This window comes from Bos indicus, chromosome 22 (genome assembly GCF_029378745.1).
Source record: "Bos indicus isolate NIAB-ARS_2022 breed Sahiwal x Tharparkar chromosome 22, NIAB-ARS_B.indTharparkar_mat_pri_1.0, whole genome shotgun sequence".
Lineage (NCBI taxonomy): Eukaryota > Metazoa > Chordata > Mammalia > Artiodactyla > Bovidae > Bos > Bos indicus.
The window spans coordinates 50,678,413-50,699,534 of record NC_091781.1 but is presented as its reverse complement, the minus strand read 5'-3'; the positions used below and the strand labels follow the sequence as shown (position 1 = coordinate 50,699,534).

At 46.6% G+C, this 21,122-nt stretch overlaps 1 protein-coding gene across 6 annotated transcripts in view; it reads right to left on the bottom strand.

Moving 5' to 3' along the window:
• The window catches only part of USP4 (ubiquitin specific peptidase 4), a 39,735-nt gene that overhangs the window by 12,941 nt on the left and 5,672 nt on the right, over positions 1-21,122 (bottom strand). For 5 of the 6 annotated variants that reach the window (XR_011563142.1, XR_011563143.1, XR_011563141.1 and 2 more), the window contains exons 3-13: positions 20,499-20,629; positions 19,014-19,140; positions 18,279-18,424; positions 18,087-18,148; positions 8,625-8,765; positions 7,481-7,598; positions 6,170-6,343; positions 4,291-4,449; positions 2,898-3,122; positions 1,872-1,955; positions 898-992 (exon numbers count right to left, since the gene is read on the bottom strand). Coding sequence is in view for 3 of the 6 variants with exons in the window: in XM_070777213.1 (XP_070633314.1) it covers positions 898-992; positions 1,872-1,955; positions 2,898-3,122; positions 4,291-4,449; positions 6,170-6,343; positions 7,481-7,598; positions 8,625-8,765; positions 18,087-18,148; positions 18,279-18,424; positions 19,014-19,140; positions 20,499-20,629 (1,462 nt within the window). In the remaining 3 variants the exon portion in view is untranslated. The remainder of the gene's footprint in view (positions 1-897; positions 993-1,871; positions 1,956-2,897; positions 3,123-4,290; positions 4,450-6,169; positions 6,344-7,480; positions 7,599-8,624; positions 8,766-18,086; positions 18,149-18,278; positions 18,425-19,013; positions 19,141-20,498; positions 20,630-21,122) is intronic. The other variant, XM_019984681.2, reaches the window with a different exon arrangement.

Below are 21,122 nucleotides of genomic sequence, written 5' to 3'. Positions count from 1 at the left end.
CACACACACACAGTCACACACACAGTCACACACACAGTCACACACACACACACACACACACACACACACACACACACACAGTCACACACACACACACACACACACACACAGTCACACTGAGCAGCCCTGAGGCAAGAGGACTTGGAAGGGGCTGAGGAGATGGGCTGCAGTTGGAGTGCACTGTCCCCAAAGGGATGAGAAAATTCCATCTGCTGCTGCTGCTGCTAAGTCACTTCAGTCGTGTCCGACTCTGTGCAACCCCACAGACAGCAGCCCACCAGGCTCCCCTGTCCCTGGGATTCTCCAGGCAAGAACACTGGGGTGGGTTGCCATTTTCTTCTCCGAAGCATGAAAGTGAAAAGTGAAAGTGACGTCGCTCAGTCCTCCGACTCTCAGCGGGCTCCTCCATCCATGGGATTTTCCAGGCAAGAGTACTGGAATGGGGTGCCATTGCCTTCTCTGACTTAAATCGACTTTCCCTGTTATTCTGAGATGGCACCAGTGTGAGGACCCACTACCTATGGCTTGGAGAAAGAAAAACCCCCTTCCTGTACTGTGTCCCTTCTCCTGTCTTCCCATGACCCCTCACAAAGCTGTGACTCTTCTTGAGAAAAGCATTTCTGACAGCAGTATCATCTGCAGGACCACTGAACAGGCTTTCTTAACAAGGAGCAACTGCTGACAACAGCCTTGCCCACGCCGAGAAAAGGTATCTGGAATGCCTAGCTCTGAGTGCCTGTAGGCACTTAGCACTGGTGGCTGCCCACAATTCCCTGAATGTCCATCTCATGAGCTCAGGGGTCAAGGCAAATCCACCAGCTGCCAGATCTTCACCAACTAGGCAAAGCCTCTGGAATTTTTCCACTGACCCCACAGCAGAAACCCCTAAGTACTCACACAAAAATGTCATCCCGAGGCATGATGTGGTTTAAACCTTCATCCATTTGGAAAATCTTGTGGAACCGGTGATTATACACATCTGTGACCACCATCTAAGAATCAACAGGAATAGCGTACTTAATACTCAGGTGCAGATGAAAAAAAAATGTGCTGCAGGGGTGCTGCTTCCAGAGAGATTACAATGTGGCCAGGCCCAGAGCTCAGGCGTCAAGGGCTAATGGAGAGCAGCAAGGCTGTCGCCAGCAGAGAACATGCTGGTAACACCTGTCCCAAGGTTTATGACAGGATCTGCCCTCCAGTGGTGGGAGTGGTGGGAAGAGGCTGCGGACCAGAGACCAGTCGTCATCCAGATCGATCTGGGGTGTTCCCTGGGGCTGGAGGTCCCCAAGCCATCCTCACATACAGAGGAAAAGAGCAAACCCCAACCACCAAGACCTACAACTTGACACCAGCAGGAGGTGCAAGGGGAGTGGGGAGAAGGGCATTGACCAGGGCTGGGACAGGGGAGGGGCTGGGGGGTCTCCAGGAGGAGGGGTCCTCATGCATGGAGAGGTCTTCACTTTTCCCACCTCCACGTGGGGCCAGGCTCAGCAGAAGGGCCAGCATGAGCAACTGTTTTAAAATAAAGATTTCCTTTGGGACAGGAAAGAAGGTGAAGCTTCTCACAATACAGATGAGGTCAAGGTCAGGTAAGAAAGGGAGGGGAGGTGACAGCAGAGTCCCACTCCTGGCCCTCTGACCACAGCCAGGTGTCCTCCATGATGGAAAGACTGTTCCAAAGGCCAGAAGGGACAGTCTCAGCCACACTGAGCACAGTGAACAGGGACCAGGATGTCAGAGGCATCCAGATACAATCACATGTGCTGGCCATAAGAACCAGCCCCCAAAAGTGACTAAAAGTTTGAAAACTAACTCCAAAGGACTATGAAATGCCCCCAATAGGCAGAGAGCCACAAAACACCCCGCCTTACGTTTTCTGCAGCAATGCCAGACAGCTTGGAGAGAGCCTCACACAGGTCGGACACGGCCCCCATCAGTGGCACAACCACACGGTACTGCAGAGGAGAGAGAGGAGGGGTGACGAGGGTGCTCTGGAGAAGAGCGGGGAGATGAGCTGGGAGGAGCAGGCACCATGGAGGGTGGAGGTGCCCGTGGTGAGGACAGGGCCAGATGAGCTGCCAGCAGAGTGAACGTGGAAGTCTTTGGCCTCAATGTCTGTCTCTCTATTCAGGCAGCACCACGTAGAAGCTGGGCCATCTCTTTCTCTGCTACACATGGCTTCGTTTTTTTAACTTTTTGGAGATGGTCACTACTTCCTTTTAAAAAAATGTTAAAATTCTACAAATTGCCAACCAGTCTTTGTCATCTTTCTTTAGACAGAAGAAAATAAAACTAGAAGCAGCATGCAGTGAGCCACCAGCTGGGCTGAACACCTTTCCATCTAGCCTTTTGCTCTGGCCAGGCTCTCCCAGTTGATTCAGGGGTGAACATGACCAAGGAAAGTACTGTTTCTAGTTCCTTAACGTTCAGATTTAAGTATTTTGTAGTAGATCAGCCAGGTTCCTTTAGACGAATGAAGCATGGGGGAAAAGGTGACAGCAGAGCCCAGAGGACCTCCACAATACACATTAAAAAAAAATTCTTCATTCATTGGGCTGTCCCGGGCCTTAGTTGTGGCACACAGACTCTACTTGTGGTACATGAGCTCAGTGGCCCTGTGGTATCTGAGATCACAGTTTCCCAACCAGGGATTGAACCTGGGAACCACACACTGGAAGGCGGACTCTGGATCACCACCCAGAAGTCCCCATGATGTGCTGGAATGCCACGGGATTACACAGAGGTCTGATGGAGGACACAGGCACACGCTCAAGGCAAGCACCAAGGGATTTCAGAGGCAGCTGATGGAGCTCCTGTCGTAACAGATGGAAGCAGCCCCACTCTGGGTCTGCAGACCTCTCACAACAAGGCATACGTGAGGGTGCCGACTCTCTTACCTGGGTAGGCCTGCAGCGAGGGTCGGCAGGAACTAGGAAGATCTCCATAACTCGGTCTTTCTTCAAGGGCAATGGGAGAGTTAGATAGCAAAATGGGTCAAAGGTCACAGAAACCTTAGCACATTCTGGGCAAACCAATGTAGATTTGAAGAGGCCATGGAACGTGTCCACAATCACAGAATCATTCCTCAACCTATGATTCTCCCAGGCTTCCTTTGCCACCACCTGGAAGAAAGGAAAGCGGATAAATAAAACATTCTCAACATCTCCCAGTTCTTAACCTCTGCACCCGGAATGATTCACAGCAAAATCTGAGATGGACTGTGAGGCAGTCTGTGTAGCCAAGTACTGGGTCCAGGCCAGTGAGGGCCAAGACTGCTCTTAGCACACCAGACTCACTGCACATGCCAGCCCAGTCCCACATGTAACAAAGTGCGAGCACAGGTTCTGGGACAGAGACGAACTGACAGCACTGTGGACACGTGGGCCTGCCGGGGGGGACTGTCTCCTAAAGCTCCCAATAATTCAAAGGCCCTTCAGGGACTTCCCTGGCGTCCTGGAGTTCAGACTTGGCCTTCCAAAGCAGGTGAGTGTGGGTTCAGTCCCTGGTCAGGGAGCTAAGATGCCACATGCCTCTTGGACAAAAAAATAGAAAAACCAAAAACAGAAGCAACAAGTTCAATAAGAATTTTTAAAAAATGGTTCACATTAAAAAATACCACTTGAATTTAAAATTTAAAAAAAGCTGCTTCATGAGCTAGCTCATGGTTTTTCCTTTAAGATGTGAATTCTACTTTGAAGTATTCACATTGAAGGGACTTCCCTGGTGGCCCAGTGGTTAAGACTCTACATTTCCACTGCAGGGGTGCTCCAGCCTTGAGCCCTGGTTGGGGAACTAAGATCCCACAGGCTACACAGTGCAGCCAAACATTAAATAAGTAAGTTAATTAAATAAAAATTTAAAGCATTCATATTGATCACACCAATGTGATAGGATAACTTAAATACTAAATTCCCTCTTTAGAGATCCGAAAATCAAGGCCAAAAAAAAAAAAAAGTGCCCTAAATAATATTATTAACAAAATACTTTTAACAATCATAGTTGGATTTTAATGAGAGGAGTAATAATCCCAAAGGCCCACACTACAGGCACTTTTTTCAGGGGCTTCCCTGGTGGCTCTGATGGTCTGGTATACCAACAAGGAGCATCAGAGGTAACCAGAGTTAGCCCCTTTGTAATCTGCAACACATTTCTCTATGAGACTGCATGTCCATGTCACCAATAACAGTGAGAGAAAACCAGAGCCCCGCCACCAATACTCTGAGACCAGAAGAAGGCCCCTGGAGGTGGCTTCTGTGGAATATTTTTGTCCAAAAGTCTCTAGTATCATACCGCATCTGGCCGCCCATTGGCATCCTTCAGCTCTAGGTAGGGTTTTTTCTTCACACGGTTCAGATCTTCATGCAAGCCATCTAGAAGAAAGGCTAAAAGCTCCTGAGAGTCTTGTTGTTGGTAGCCAGAAAACTGAGGGGCAAAACGTCCCACCTGAGTCTACAATAAAAGCAACCATATTAGAAGGTTTTCAGTTATAAAGAACCAGGGAAGTCAGATGGGAAACTGTCATCAGAAATAACTTTGCAGTCATCTAGGACCAGAAGGAAGAAGACCCTTGGTCCAGTAGTCCCATTAACTTCACAAGGGCCTAAAGGCAGGTAGTTCTCACCGGAAAGAAGAGGGCTAAGATCTGAAATTCAGGATGACTACAGATTGGGAACCTGAACCACCACCTTACAAGTAGAGTAAACACTGACTCCCTAACTACATCTCCATGAATCTTTCTCCAACTTCCTCCTTTGGTTCAGTCTCCCTAAGAACTTCACAAATGGTACCTGCATCAGCCAAAGGAATCCTCCTGTACGTAAGAGCCCTCCTAAGGGATCGAGAGCTTGGGATGGACATGTACACACTGCTATATTTATAATGGAAAACAAACAAGGATGTACTGTATAGCACATGTACCATGTTCCATGTTAAGTGGCAGCCTGGATAGGAGGGGAGCTTGGGGCAGAATGGATGCATGTATAGGTATGGCTGAGTCCCTTTGCTGTCCACCTGAAACTATTACAACATTGTTAACTGGCTATACGCCAATACAAAATAAAAAGTTTAATTTAAAAAGAGAGAGAGAGAGAGCCCTCCTGGCCATAAATGTCTGCCCTGTACTGTTCTATGTCACTGATCCTCAGAATGCAGTGCCCAACCAGTGGCATCAGCAATACCTGAGCACTTGACAGAAATGCACGTTCTCAGGCCCCAGCCCAGACCTATGGAAACAGAAACTCTGGGAATAGTCATTTACACGTGTTGCCCAGGGATTAATGTGACCAAGAGGATGGAAAGAATCTGTTTTCAATTTTAATAAACAATATAAGGTTTTAATTTTCTCCTTGAGCTTAGGTGCTATTTTTTTCCCTCTGTGAATCAGATGCTTCATTAAGTCTCCTTGAACCAAATAGGATTCCCAGATTTCACCACATGGAGGCAAGCCACTTCTCCCTCGGCAGGAACATTTAGAGCAAAGGAAGAAGGAGCTGTTTCAAGTGCCCACTGCAGTTCACCCACCTCCCCATCTCCCTAACTGATGGATCCAAGTGAGAACTGCCCCTCACACCACCTTCCCAGACTGTCAACCGAATTCCTGACTTAAGGGGCTAAACTGAAGCCACAGTTGGTGTAAGTTCCAGTCTCAGAGAATCTGGAAGAACATCTCAGGTAATACTGGATATTAGGTTGAATTTTTATGGTCTGGTTTAGGGTACCAGCCATTTAAAGTGGCTCAGCTAGTAAAGAATCTGCCTGCAATGTGGGAGACCTGGGTTCAATTCCTGGGTTGGGAAGATCCCCTGGAGAAGGGAGCAGTTACCCACTCCAGTATTCTGGCCTGGAGAATTCCATGGACTGTACAGACCATGCGGTCGCAAAGAGTTAGACACTACCGAGCGACTTTCACTTTCACTTTTTTCACGGTAGAATACGGCATTCTGAGCAAGCAGCTTACAATACAAATGGCATCTGAAGAACCCTCATCCCAGAGGTGAGGGTTAAGTCACTTAAGATAAGTACGTGCTAAACGACTGAACAGAAAAGAAGGATCTGACCATGCAGTCTCAGAGCCCATCTTAATGCCGAAGTGCAAGTAAGGGAATACTTCATTACAACATTAAATCACTCTCCCCAAAATAGGAAAAAGGAAAGACATATATCAACCCACCTTGAACATTCGAGGTGCCACGTGAGCATCCCTGCCAGACCACATCTGCTTAATGAGCTCTGCGTAGGCCTCTGCAATTTCCCCTTTCATTCCCAGGGGGTTGTCCCTGTTGATTTCGGCTTCGTATTCATCTTTGAGAAAGTAGTCAGTCAACGGTGCTGTGTTGCTTAAGCACTGAAAGAGAAATGATCACAGCTCACACGCCTTCTGGAAAGCACACAGACACACAGGAAAAACCCAGTTCTAAATGAGCAGTGAAGGTCACTCCACAAAATGAAGGTCACTCCCTTCAGATTCTCTGGAGGGCTCACAACAGGAAGGCACAGTCTCTCAAAGGCCAAGGCTGGTGGCCACATAGTGATGAACCTTCCAGGAACACTGTCTTGAGACAAGCTCACCACCTAAGAACTGTCTCTGAGACAAGCTGAGAGCAGAGGCCGTTGATCCCAAGTGCCTGATCACGCAGTTTACTCCTTCACTCTGTCAGTATATTTACAGACACTGCTTAATTTTTCAGGTGTTTAAAGCAGTCTGGTTTTCCTAGCACAAACCCCTCCCGCTTGTTATGTGTTACTTTTACTTAGACCTTACTGATTTTGATTTGCTAAAATGTTATCTACATTACCATATCTCACAAGTATAGCAGCAAGTAATCTGTATTCTTTCCCTATAATATACTGTAACCGTAAGGAGAATTACTTTCAAGTGAAGTCTCTGAGTCTGAGCAAATTAACAAACTGAGGGTCATCTTTAGGGACCCCCAAACTTGCAATGGTGTCAGAAATGAAGGCAGTTATTAGGGACTGTGCCCTCTTAACTTTGTAGCTGGGCTCTAACTCCAGCCCATGACCCCAACAGTCCCATTACACAGTAAGCACCCAATAAATATTTGGTGGATGAATAAATGAGGTTTCAACCGGCATGAGCTGAGATAGCTCACTGGTGAAGATGGTCAGCCTCAGGCAAGAATACAGTGGCATGGTACCAGCTGCTCAGAGATCTCATCCCATTAGAAACCAACCAGGCATGTATTTCAGTACTTTTTGAGATCATTCTCTAAGGGTCAACAAAACTCAAAATATTTTCACTATAAAACCAAACCAAACTGAGAAGACATTTTGAAGCCAGGAACACTGATGAGGCCATTCTGTACCACCCAGTGGCTATGCACTGGCAGATTCCTGAAGTACTAACCATGGGTCATTAGGGACCCTGGAGAGGATCCTCCCAACACCGCAGAGGCCACTCCCACCCCAGCCTCAAGTACTGTGGAGACCCGGTGTTAACTGAGATGGCAGCTCTCCCCCTTACCTGCAAAGCGGAGTTCATGAAGCAGGTGTTCCCCAGGTTTCCAAGTCCGCAGAGCCCAGGTTGGACGTGAGTCAATGGGGACTCCTGACAATTATACGAAGCAGAGAAGCCAGATCCACTGGAAAACACAACCCACACCAGCAATCAAGTGAGTGCTGCTCACATGCCCTCAAGATGCCTCTTGGGGCTTCACCTGGGCCTCTAGAATTCTCACTTGATAATGACCCCATGATATAAATTCTCTTTACTCCCCTCCCCAGCCCTCCAGCTCCCCCAACCCCCACCTTGACCTGACATGCTGCTGCTGCTGCTGCTGCTAAGTCGCTTCAGTCGTGTCCGACTCTGTGCAACCCCATAGACGGCAGCCCACCAGGCTCCGCTGTCCCTGGGATTCTCCAGGCAAGAACACTGGAGTGGGTTGCCATGACCTGACATAATACGTGGTAAGCACATCCTTAAGGGGAAGAGATGCCGTTTGAATCCTCTGCTCTCTAGCTTTATTATGGAGAAAGAAATGGCAACCCACTCCAGTATTCTTGCTTTGGAAATCCCATGGACAGAGGCGCTTAGTGGGCTACAGTCCACGGGGTTGCAAAGGCTTCAGCAAATGCTAATTCTATATCCCTCCAGAGGGCTGCCAGGTGATTTTGGGGAAGAGCACTGTGGTTACCAAGATGGAAGCCTGCGCCTGCCAACACCCACCCGGCCACGCTTGGTCTTGGCAGTGCCTGAGTATACGTGCACTCTCTCTCTCGCCTCACCTTCCTCTACCACTCTATCTGCACTCTACGGCAAGTGCTCTGACACACCTGGAAAAAGGATCACAGCCACACTGAGGAGAAGCAGGCAGTCCATGCCCCACCCCCCCAGCAGCTGACAGTCACCCTGATAACCATTCTGCCAGAAGGCCAGCCCATCCCTTCACAGACAAACGCAGTGATGGGAAAACATCAGCTGGTAGGAAGACAAGAAACGTACACCAGAACTAGGAAGCACTCTTTACTGGGGGGATGAAATGGAACGAGAAGCCACGTGCAGCGGGTTCTCATGGGGAACCTGAGTCCTGCATGTGCTCAGGGCAGCAGCAGAGGAGCTGGGAGGGAGGGCCCGGGAGAGGAAGGAAAGTGAAAGGACCTGCTCTTACCCCCTGCTGACACCGGAGCTGTGCATCCCCGAGGTGTTAGTGCTATCACCATTTGCAATGGGAGAGGCAGACACTGAGGAATAGGGACTTGCTGATGATTTTGGAGAGGTAGTAAAATTTCTGCTAGGCGCAGTGCTTGATCTGGGAGAGAGAAGCAGAAACAATGCTACTGACTTTGTGCACAGAAGCAAGTCCTCTTTAAGGCTTGCTTGAGAAGAAGGTGTCTTCTCAAGAAACACATGTTCTCCACATTCAGTTATTTAAAATTAATTGCAAATAGCCCGTTTTCATGCTACTTCAAGGTAAATTTTTATTGACGTGAGAGTAAAGAAATTAATTGGTCTTCCTGTCTCATTCATCCACATGGTCATACACTGAATCTTTCAGTGAGATAAACCACAAGGCTGACCTTCAGGGCATCCTGGTTTGATTGATAAATCATCAGCTTCCCTGAATTATAAGAGTTGCCAGTGAAAGAGAAAGAAAAATGGTGATAAGAGATGAATTATCTCAAAACGCTAGACCTAAATTAAACAGATGGCTGTAAGTACACCAGAACACGAAAATGGCAATTTAGTGTCACTGTGCTATTCCAGGCAACTGCTTTTGTTTCCTGAAATTTACCAAAGTGAAAAACCTCTCTGTATCAAACTTCTGTTTCAGTATTTTTCAGTGTCTTATTTTAGATTTATTCATAATTTTGGACTAATTAACTCAAGGACTAATTGCCCCAAATCTTAAATTGACAACAATTTTATCAAGTTTTCTACCAAAATCCACATAAGACAGGTAGAAGGAAATGAGTTATCTGCAATGTTTCAAATACGTAGTACAATGATGATTTTCCTTCCAGATTGGGAGTTATTTTTAGAATAGAGAAAATAATTAAGCTGGGTTGTCCCTGCAGAGTGCCCAGCCTCATTGGATCTGATGTCAACCAGGGCTCCCTGTGAGAAGAAAGTGGGGTGTAGCAATAAAGATGAGCGATCCTGTACCCACACTGCAGGCAGATGTCAGGGACTATTGAGGGGCCTCAATGGGTGTCAGGAACTGAGTTCTGCTTCACACTCTGAAGTTACAGCAAGGGAAAGGGAAAGAGGGCTCCCCAGGCTCTCAACCACCCACAGAAATGCACCTTCGCTAATCCTGAAGAACATTTGCTTCACTGAGCCTCATCTTCATGCTGCAGAGAAGTCCAAGAACTATGGCAGCTCCTTAAGTGAGGCCTGGCAGAGCCAAGGGACACACTCTTATGGCACACAGGGGACTTCAACAAACATCTAAGGCCTGTCCCAGGTGCTGCCAGAATGCCCAACCTCCTATGCAGACAAGTCGCTACCCAAGGCTGGGCTCATACAGCAGATTCTGTTAACTCAGGTCTACAGATACTATAAGACAGTGAAATTCAATTTCTGACATACAAACCTCAAGGCACATGGCTTAATACTCCCTTTTTTAGTCATCGTTCACTGGTAACTTATTTTATTCTCTGAACTTAAGAGGGCAAAAATCCATATAAGGCCATTACACGTATTCAGCATCTGTCAACTTCTTAAACAGACAACCCTTCTGGTTGAAATGAAAGAAAATGAAAAAAATTTTATTTGACATTCATATACAATGTTTCAGAAAATAGTGCCAGTAGTTTTCAGAGTAAACTCAGTCAAAAAGAAACCCAGGGACTTCCCTGGTGGTCTGGTGGTTAAGAATCTGCCTTCCACTTCAGGGGATGCGGGTTCAATACCTGATCAAGGAACTAAAATCCCACATGCCTTGTGGTCACACGCCACAATGAACGATGACCCAGCTGAGATCCAACACAGCCATAGGTAAATAAAAAAAAAAAAAAAAGAAAGAAACCTAATGATGACTATCTAAGCATATGTTTTATATGCCTGAAAACTTACATAATACAAAGTGCTCTTTGTTGTTTTTTAAACTCTACCTTCGAAAGACAAATCAAAAAGTAAGACCTCTGTACACAATGCCTTGACCTGTACCTGGGAAATGCTTGGGCGCTTGTCACTTGTCAGGCAACTTGCGAGCACACCCGAGGGCACTGCGAGCTGGGAAGCAGGCAATGGTAGGAAGGAGCTGACATGGGGCAAGACCTCACTACCAACTGTGACCGAGTCTCATGCCACGAACATTCTGAAAACAGAGGCTACGTCTCCAAATAATGGTCCCCCTGCTCCCAAAAGATACTCTGGCCAAGCCTCTGGTCTCCTGGCACCTTTCTCCTGAGGCATCTCCTGATCCCAGGCACGCCAGGTCGTTACCATCACACGGAAGCAAGCACTGACCAACGGCTCTGTAACACTCACGCCTGCCCTCCTTGCTCCGTCGCGCTCTGCCTGCCTCTCAGACGCTCTCCAGGCTGAATGCTATGCGGAGGAGTCCACTCTTTAAGTCTACCCTCTGAACCCAGAGCCCAGCATCTGGCATTATCCTTAAGACAACAACCAACTAGTAGCCACAATCCTCACCGCCTTCACAACATGCTAGGCTGTGATCTTCCCCACACACACCAACACTGTTAACAAGAGCTAGAAGGAGATGATGGAAAATAAATAAATAAATAAAGGGGACGGTGGTACAGAGCTAACTGTTAACAAGAGCTAGAAGGAGATGATGGAAAATAAATAAATAAATAAAGGGGACGGTGGTACAGAGCTAACTAGGCCTTATAGATATCAGGCAAGTAAAGTTAGAATTAAGAAAGAGACAAAAACATTGCGACCGGATCTACAGAAAACCTTGGCAGAACAGAGAGGTTGGAGTAATCCACAGAAAAGGGAAAAAAAATAATTGCAGATGCTCACAATTAATCAGGTGGCTTTAACTGGTGAAAAAAAAGCTGAATGGAAACAATTTCATTATGCTTTCCTCTTGCCAGGATACATGGAAAATTGATTTTATGAGTGGGTTGTTTTTTTAAAAGAAAAACAGTGATTAAGCCAATCACTGACATTCCCTGGATGATATATTGACTTGACATACTTTTCACATTCCCTCAATTTCATCCTACATCTTCTCTGACAGACAACACGTTACTGAACATTATTTTTTAAAAAAATTCGATTTGTCTTTTGAATAAGCTGAACGCATCTATAGGTATTCTAATTACCGTTATAGCTGGACCTAATTCAGTCTATGTTTTTTAATTACCATACTTTGCCGTTGTTTTTTCCCCTCATTCTTGCCTTCCATCTCAATTTCCCTTTTAGATGACAGTTTCCTAGCTGCATCCTATGGTGCTGTGATTTAGAAGAGGAAATACATGCTTTGGTTTGGTGCAAGGTTCTTGGTACACAGCTTCTGAAATTGTTGCAATGTCTCAAGTGGTAAGAGGAATGGGAACATCTTTCGTTACATTTTGGTCTTCTATCTTTGGCTCCTGAAATTGCTCCAAAGTGATAAAGGTGAAAAGTGTCTGTTGTTCCTCCGGACACAGATCTTTCACCCACATCTCAATTCATGCATATGACTTTTGGAAAGTTCCAAAGGATTGGTGGGGGTGGGGGGTGGCTTGCTGCTGGCCAGGGGAATCAACCTTGTGATGAGAAGGTTGGCTCTTTTGCCCTTACCCCCCCACACCCACCTCTGGAGAGGGGAGAGGGGCTGGGGATTGAGTTCTGCCACCAATGGCCAAGCAGTTGAATCAATTCTGCCTGCTTACTGAAGCATCCACAAAAACCCCTGAAGTATGAGTTTTGCTGAGCCTCCAGGCTGGTGAACACACGGAGGTGCTAAAAGGGTGACTGCCTGGAGAAGGCACACAAGCACCTCACTCTTCTCCTGCATCCTGGCTATCCATCTCTACCACTTCACTGTTCCAGAGTTATACATTTCCATAATAAAGTGGTCAAATAGCAAGCTACCTGAGTTCTGTAAACTGTTATAGCAAAGTATCAAGCCCGAGAAGAGGGTTGTGGGAACTTCTGATTTACAGCCAGTGGGTCATCAGAAGCACAGGTTAACACCCTGGCTTTGGGAGTGGCATCTGTAGGGGAGGCAACCTGGTGGGACTGAGCCCTGAGCCTGTGGGGTCTGATGCCATCTCCAGATGAACAGCTGCAGAACTGAGTTAAATTGCAGGACACTCAGCTGGTTTCAGAGAATTGATTAGCGTGAGGGAAAACCCTCACATACTGGGTGGCTAGAAGTACTAGTAGAATAAAGTTGTTGTTTTGGTTTTTTTCACCTCCCAATAGCTATTCTTCCATTCTTATTTAGTTTCTAAATTCCGAGTTTTAGCTAGACCCCTTGCAACTGCTGAAAGGCATTTCCCAGCCTCCTTTGAAGCCAAGTGTGGTCACAGAATTTGCCAGAGAGGTATAAAGGGCCATCTTCTATGTGATTTCTGAGAAATATCCTTACAAGGGAGGGGCACGCCCTTTCTCCTGATTCCTCCTCAGCTACCTGAATGCACATGTGATCGGTTCAACTACAGCGGTCACCCTGGACCCTGAGGTGACCACCTTGGGAGCTGAGCCCACACAAAGCAGTCACATGGCAGAGCAGCCGGGTTTCTAACAGCAGCAGTACTGCACTGTCCTCCTCAGAGATTCTTTTTGGAAAGATGTGTGTGTACCCTACTTAACAGACTAATTTTCAGGTCTTTCTTCACTGCTAGCAAACCTTTCCTAATCAATACAACATGTTAAATAAAAGACATAAATTCTACTTTCGTACTTCTGGTAGTTATTCCATTAACTTATTAGGATCTGTTAACTATTTTTCTCTTTCCCCATCAATTACTTCAACTTACTAACTACATTTCCATCTCTCTTTACTGCCTCCTCTCCTCACCTGTCTTCCATGTCAGGATTATTCGGTATTTACTTCTGGATTGTTATTGATGCAGGCTTTCTTAAACCTTTCTTCTTAACTATTACTAAACTTTTTATTGAAGTGTTACATACAGAAATATATAAATCATGAGAGTACAAAAGTGAAGACTTTCTTGGGAATTCCCTGGTGGTCCAGTGGTGAGGACTTGGTGTTTTCACTGCTGAGGCCCGGTCTGATTCCTGGTTGGGGAATGAAAATCCCACAAGCCATCAGTATGGCCAAAAAAAACCCCTCAAAAGACATTCTTATCAAATGATGGCAAGAATGTTAATTACTCAGTCATGTCCAACTCTTTGCAACCCCATGGACTGTACAGCCTGCCAGGCTCCTCTGTCCATGGAATTCTCCAGGCAAGCATACTGGAGCCGGTAGCAATGACCTCCTCCAGGGGATCTTCCTGACCCAGGGACTGAACCCGAGTCTCCTGCACTGCAGGCAGATTCTTTACTGTCTGAGCCACCAGGGAAGCCATGCACCTATATAATCACTACTGCACTCTCCCCCAGACCAAGAAGCAGGACAGCACTACCTCCCACGTGTCCTCCTCACGCTCCCTGTAGTCACAATTCTTTCCAAAGCTAACCTCCATGGTGACCTTGAGACGCACAGATCGGTTGTGCCTGTTCTTAAGCTTAGTATCAGGGACTCATACAGTAGGCCATGTTTTGGGTCTGGCCTCTCTCATTCAACATCACTGATGAGCCTCAAGGCTGTCATGGCCGGAGAGAATTCTGTCACATGCACACACCACAATTCATTCTATTTTGGGTGGCTATTTGGGTTAGCTCCAGTTTGTGACTATGACAAGCTGTGCTGTCATGAACATCTTTGAACGTATCTTTAAGTGAATGTGAGATGTATTTCTGTTGGTTGTAAGCCTAGGAGAGGCTCGCTGGGCTGTAGATGCACACAATTACTCATTCAGTGCTTGCTGCTAAATCTTCTAAGCTTGCTATACCACTTTATACGCCCCACCAGCAGGGTCCAACACCTCAAGCACACTTGCCACTACCCGCCGTTTTCACTTAGCCACGCTGGGGATGTGCAGAGGTGCCGCATCATGGCTTCAATTCACCATTTCTGGATGCTTGCCAAGGCTGAACGCCTCTCCGCATGCTCACTAGCCACAGGGATAACTTCTTTCTTCAAGTCACTGTTACAGGTTTTCTTGTCCCTTTTTCTAAAAGGGGTGTCTAACTTTTTCTCACTGACCTAAAGGGGTTTCTCTGAAATTCTAGGTATAAACAATCTGTCAGACATACGCACTGCAAATACCTGTCTCACTCTGCGGCTTGCCTTTTTACTCCACCATGAACAGTTCTTAATTTAAATCATCCAACTCGATTTCCTCCTCTACAGTTTGTGGTGCTGTGTCTTGTTTAAGCAATCTTTGTTTCTCCCGAAGTCCTTGCTTTCCAGTCAAGAGCACACTTTACTAGCTGCACGCCAGTAGATCTGTATGCTGGATTTTACTGCCTGCTCCCTACCGCCACTTCTCCCAAGAGGTTTCCAAGAGGACCTCTGTGTAGAAAACCTTCCAAGGTCATCTTCAGCCAGAGAAAAAATTTACTTTATCCTCACATTTAGATAATAGTGTAGTAGCTTGTAAATTCTAGTTTTAAAGTTATCCTACTTAAACATGAGTTTGAGCAAGCTCCAGGAGATGGTGAAGGACGGGGAAGCCTGTCGTGCTGCAGTCCATGGGGTCACAGTCATACGTGACAGCGACTGAATGACAACAACTTTGATACTGAAAAAGTATTCCTTAGGTCCACAGATGCCACTGGGAAATTTGATATCAATCTGCTTCTCACTCATGACTTTCTCTTTCAAACAGATTTGACATTTTTGCTACATCTCTGTTGTTACATTTCAATCGAACCTGTCTTGGTGTGGGCTTTCTTTTATCTGTCCTGTTTAGCACTCTTTACATTGAAGATGTTTCCTCTTTCATGATTATGAAAAACTCATGGCCGCTCCTTCTAACGTTTTCTTTCCCTTACCCATCATTTCCTCTCTGCTCCTGAAATTCCTATTATCTGGACATGGGCAGTTCTACTCCCAGCCTCCATAGTATGCTTTTTTTTTTAATTTACGTTTGATTCATTTACAATGTAGTGCCAGCATTTTTCTATTATCTTCTACCTCCTTATCCCCTAGAATTCTTCAACCTGAGCTTTCGACTTCTACCTTCAGTCTTCAGCTACATTCCTTCTGCAACTCAACCCCGCCCTGAATTCTTTGTTCCCATGTTACTTCTCTCCTTGTTTCTGTTTCATATACCCATTTCCTCTTTTTCATGAGGATTTTCAGCATTGACTGCGTTCTCCTAAGCAGCTGGGGCTGTGAATTCTGCTCCAACTAGCACCGCCTGTCAATCTATCACTTTCCTTCTATTCTGACTCTGGTTGTCAGCTTCACACTGTGGCTCCCTGTCAGCCTTTGGCCAGGTGAGATCCACCCGTTCTCACTTACCACAGCCCTCCAAGGGGCTCCCAGAGGCAGAGGTGGAATCCAGCATCCCACACGGCTCACCTCAGTCCTGTCACTCCTCTGAGCCCAGCCACAACGAACTCCTGCTGCTCTTCAACCAGGCCCACTCGGCCCCAGGTCTCTGCAGCTGCTGTCACCTCGGCCTCACAAAACTGTCTGCTCAGGAAGCACCCACGCCCTGCTGTTTCCCTTGCCTCCTTCATGACCCTGTTCAAATGGCACCTCAGCGGGGCCTCATTATCATCCCGTTTATGCCCAAAGCCTTAGCACTTGCTCATTTATCTTCCTTGATTTTTTTCCCAGAGTACTTGTAAATCTACAAACATGTGTCTTTCTTATTTTCTGCTCCTTGAGGACAGAAATTTTGTTCCCTTTATTGCTGCATCCCCGGCACCTAGAACAGTGCCTGGCACTACTGGGGGAGCAGTAAGGTGAGCTATGCCTTAGGAATTCTGCTCTGAGCTCATTCAGGACTGGACACCCTCTACCAGGAGACTCTAACGTTAGGGGTGTCTCAGTGAGGCAGTGCTCTTTTCCAAAAGTGGTTTCCCTTCCCTGGAACCTCTTAGGTCTGAGGCTCTGGAAGGAGTAGGGAGACACAACAGGAGGAAGAGAAAAAGACCCAGTAACTGCCAACAGTCTGCCTTGGCCCATACACTTGGGCTCTTTCACTCCAAGCTGTCAGCCCTACCTCAGAGACTAGAATCCAAGTACCTTCTGTCTCCTAAGGAGGTTGTCTCAGTTTTTATGTTATTTTCTCTTAGTTCTGTGGCATTTCCAGTTCCAAGAAGGGAGTGAGAAGGCTGCTGGGCTACTGTTACCTGTTTCTTAGGCTGCTGTCACAAATCACCACAAACTTAGTAGCTTAAACAACACAAGTTTATTATCTTATGGTTTTGGAGGTCCGAAGGTCAAAATGATTGTCACCGAGCTAACTCAAGGTATGGGCAGAGCTATGTTCCCTGGTGAAGGCTCTAGGGACTTCCAGAGGCTGCCCAGCTTCCCTGGCTCACGGCCAGTCGACTCTGTCTCACATTTCATTGCTCTGACTCTGCTTCCACCTTCACATCTGACTCTTCTCTGTCTCCCTCTTCTGTTTATAAGGACCTTGTGATTATGCTGGGCCTACCCAGATAATCCAGGATCATCTCCCATCTCAAGATCCTTAATCACATCTGCAAAGTCCCTCCTGCCAGGAACCTAACACATTCATAGGTTCTGGGGATTAGGACATGGACTTTGTCAGGTGGGGGAGGAACACAATCACTATTCTGCATGACACAGCTATTCCGTCATCTTTTCAGGAATTGGGGATCAGAGTTTCTTACACTGAAGTCCATGGCTAAGCTTTACCGGGGGGTCTATAAAACCCTTGAGATTGTTGGCAAAATGCTGCCTCTTCCTGTGTTTCTCAAGAGAGAGCTCACAGCTTTTGTAAATTTCATAGAAGAGCTATGAGCCCATTACCACAAAACACTCACTGTCCAAAATCTGACTAAGACAGCAAAGACCAACATCCTCCCAATAACTACTGGAATACAGACACGATTCCCCAATCTTACAATGTATGAAAAATCCACCACTCCTTTCTGTCCCCTTCTCAGAACATGCATTAACTCCACACCACACAAGAACGTCTCCTGAAGACAGGGGTGCCTGGAGTCCCAGTTTAGTACTAGAGTAATTCCCCCAGGAAGTGACAAGGGCAACTATCAGAAACACTCCCTGGGGTAAAGAGTGGGATGGAATGGAACTATTACCTTTAAGTAGTTAAGACCCTATGTCTGAGCCCTCTCTTCCTCCATCAAAGCCCCTGCCTATAGGTGGAAAAAATAAATGCCCTTGACAGAAACAAAGCCACATCTTGGCAGGGCAGCATCCCCAGATCCCGGCCCCTCCTCTTCCCCATCTCCTCCTCAAAAGCAGAGGCTCAGTGCCTGGTTGACAAGTCTGACAGCTTTCCCTGGGATGGCTGCCCAGCATGCTAGTTACCAAAGGCCAGGATTACAGACTTTGGATACAAAAGCAAATGTTTTCCATCTGGTTTAAATGTTTTTCTTTGGCGTCTCTCTTATACCCGTGTGCCCGGCCACAAGAGAGAACAAGTTCACTTACTTTGATTGCTGGGTCTGCCTTGGCCATGTGCCATCTTCATTTTGGGGCTCAATTACTAGCACCTGAGTGAAAGAGGAAACCATATTAGGAACGTGCAAACCATCTCACTTGCTGACATGCTCAGGACCAAAAAGGTATCTGTCCACACATCCTGGTGGAGCTGTCTGAGGGGGCACGCCTGGGCCCTCCTACCTGACCCTGGTACAGCCCGGCATCCTGCACAGTGTTGTCCAGCTTGCTCAGCTGCTCGTAGGTGTTGCTCATGTATTTGTTCCACAGCCGTGTCTCACGCTCTGCAGGGATGTTGAAGAGCTTCCTCATCTCCTTCTCGATGGTTGCTGGGGACAGGGAGACACATCGGGCTTTCTCCCGGTGCAAGGACAACAGCCGCCACAGCAAGCTGAGGCTCATCTTCCGTCCTTTTGGACGGTCATGGGATGCTCAGGATCAAAAGATCTGACTGACCTCAGCCCCTTGGTGACTCCTAAGGCCAAACATCTTGCATGGGGCGTCTTTTATACTCAAATACCCAAAGACAGCCCCTAGGCTTCTCATTATTCGATGATGTGGGTCCCCGTTTACAACACAAAAGCAACATGGTATAGTTAGAAAACTAACCTCTGGAACTAAGACAGATTTGGTTTCAAATACTAGGTCTGCCATTTTCTCACTGAGATTTCTTCACCTTTATTACCATACCATACGTTAAGTAAGCAGAGAACATGTGTAGTGCTTCTTACAATATGATTGCCAGGCTTAGCTGTCCACAAGAGAGCCCTGGAAAGCAGGCGCCCAGGTCAGGACAGGTAACCATAATCCGAGACTATCTGGGTAACAAGTCTAAAGAGGGCGCCCCACCTGCCCACTCATTAGCCACCATGCCCTGCACACTCACTAGCTTCCTGGAATGCCAGCCAGGGGACTCACCGATGGTGTCTGCCTTGCTGAAATGGCAGCTCAGCACGTTGGTGGGGTCACTGTTCTCACAAAGCTTCAGTTCCAGCAAATATACCTCCACCTTGCAGTGCTTGACAAACAGGCCATGTTCTACCACCTGCAAACGAGAGCGCAGGTGAAGGAGCGCTGGCCCCACACCGGACAGTCTGGGGAAGCAACATGGCTCATCAGTGACAAAAGGCAGAGTATATATGACAACGAGTGTGAGCTTTAAAGTCACCGGCGTGTGTCTCAGGAGTTTAAAAATCTTATTTCCACTGGCCCCAGATAGATGAGGTGCCTAAGAAGAAATATTTTCAGTGAGCCCAGACTCTTGCATATTCCCATACAGAAAAGCACTAAATTCCTTCACTTGAGATTATGTGGTTTTCCTTTACTTAACAATAATCTTTCAATGTTCAGACTACCTGCCCTTTGTTGCAAAACTTCTCCATAACCTGGCTCCCCAAGCCTCGCCTCCTCAGAGCAAGTCTCTCAGGGTCACTTGAGATACTGTCTCCTGGGGGCTTGAAGTTCTAAAAATTTCCACCAAATAAAACATAACTCTCAAAGGAAAAAAAAAATCTTATTTCCACTCATTAGGACCAACCAAGAGCATCGCGATGGAACCAGAGCTAGCAACAAGAGGGCACAACAGGAAAGTCACTGTTCATCTCTAAGTGGAGATCGTGATGATTCCCCTTGCAGGGTCTGTGGAATCAGGGCCTGGAGAACACAGTTAAATCCTTGGGCAGTATGCTCACCACACAGCAGGACTGTCGGCATTAGGGGACACCTGTGAAAGCTGGCCTGCCCCTCACCATTTGATTCCTAACCCCTCTCAGAGTCCCAGGTTTCAGGTTGGAGAAAGAACGTATTCCAGCCCTGAAGAGTGACACTTAGAAGCTTGACCTCAGCACTGCAGCCCTTCCCTGCTCTGCTAAGAAGGGAAACTGCACACCATGCAGAGTGAGAAACACACCCAGTGCCTACTCCTCCACCAGAGGAGATGTCCCCCACGATGGGACAAGCAAACAACTGTGGCAGTCAGGGTGGTGGTATTCTTGTGAGTTCTGGCCACCAGAGGGGTTGACAAGCTGGGTTTCTCTCCCAGGGCCTGCCTTCCCTTAGATATTGTTCTTTTCTCGGCTATTAACACCTGTTTTCCGAGGTACTCAACAATGTGATCAGAGATTCCTAACTACAGGCGGAAGAGCAGTATCAGAAAAGTTAAGTTAAACAAGAAGCAGCACATTACTATGTGTCCATATGCCAAGTGAACTTTCCCTCAAAGAAGCTTCCAAAATGCGATCTCACTGTACTTCTGGACATATCCCAAGCCACTGGGCAGCTGTGATGTTTGGAGGCCTCCATTCAACAGCTTAGGAACGTCTGTACCCCAGGAAAGCAAAAGCAGTCAGTGCCAGGGAGCACTCACGGACACTGACCAGCGGGTGGGACAATGCAGGTACTCACTTTTCTGACAATGGGCTGCTGGCCTTCTACGCAGCCATACCAGTTTAGTAACTTATTCCAGGCCTCTGCTGGGACCAAAACATAGTCCAATTCATCAATTAAATGTTCCTTTAAGGTCTGACTCTCAGGATCTGAAAAAGGAAAACAGCACATAGCTCACTGCTCTTCTCCCCAGAAATGCTTGTTTTACATGATTTTCATCTACTTTTCAGAAACAAGAAAAGTATTTATGGGAACAAGTACAAAACTCCAAAATTCTGTCACTGGCTATAACATAGAGCAGACCTGGATGATTATCTTTAGCTGTGATTTCTGAGCAGTTTGTGAGGAACTTGTATTTCTTCCAAAATTGGAGGGAGAAGGAAAGAAAGAAGAGAAAAACCCCGATTTACATTTTCAAAGTGCGTCCAGATCCACAATTAAAAATGTTTTATTATGAATATTTAACAATATTCTGCTGAATGAAACTGCATTGAAATCAGATATCACCTTTCTTTGAAAGATTTACTAAGCAAGCAAATGAACACGTCAATGAAGTTAAATTTATTTTTACCAAGAGTCATTTACCATTCTTAGTGTCCAAAACTCCAAGACAAAAACTCAGCTGGACACTAGCCATACAGA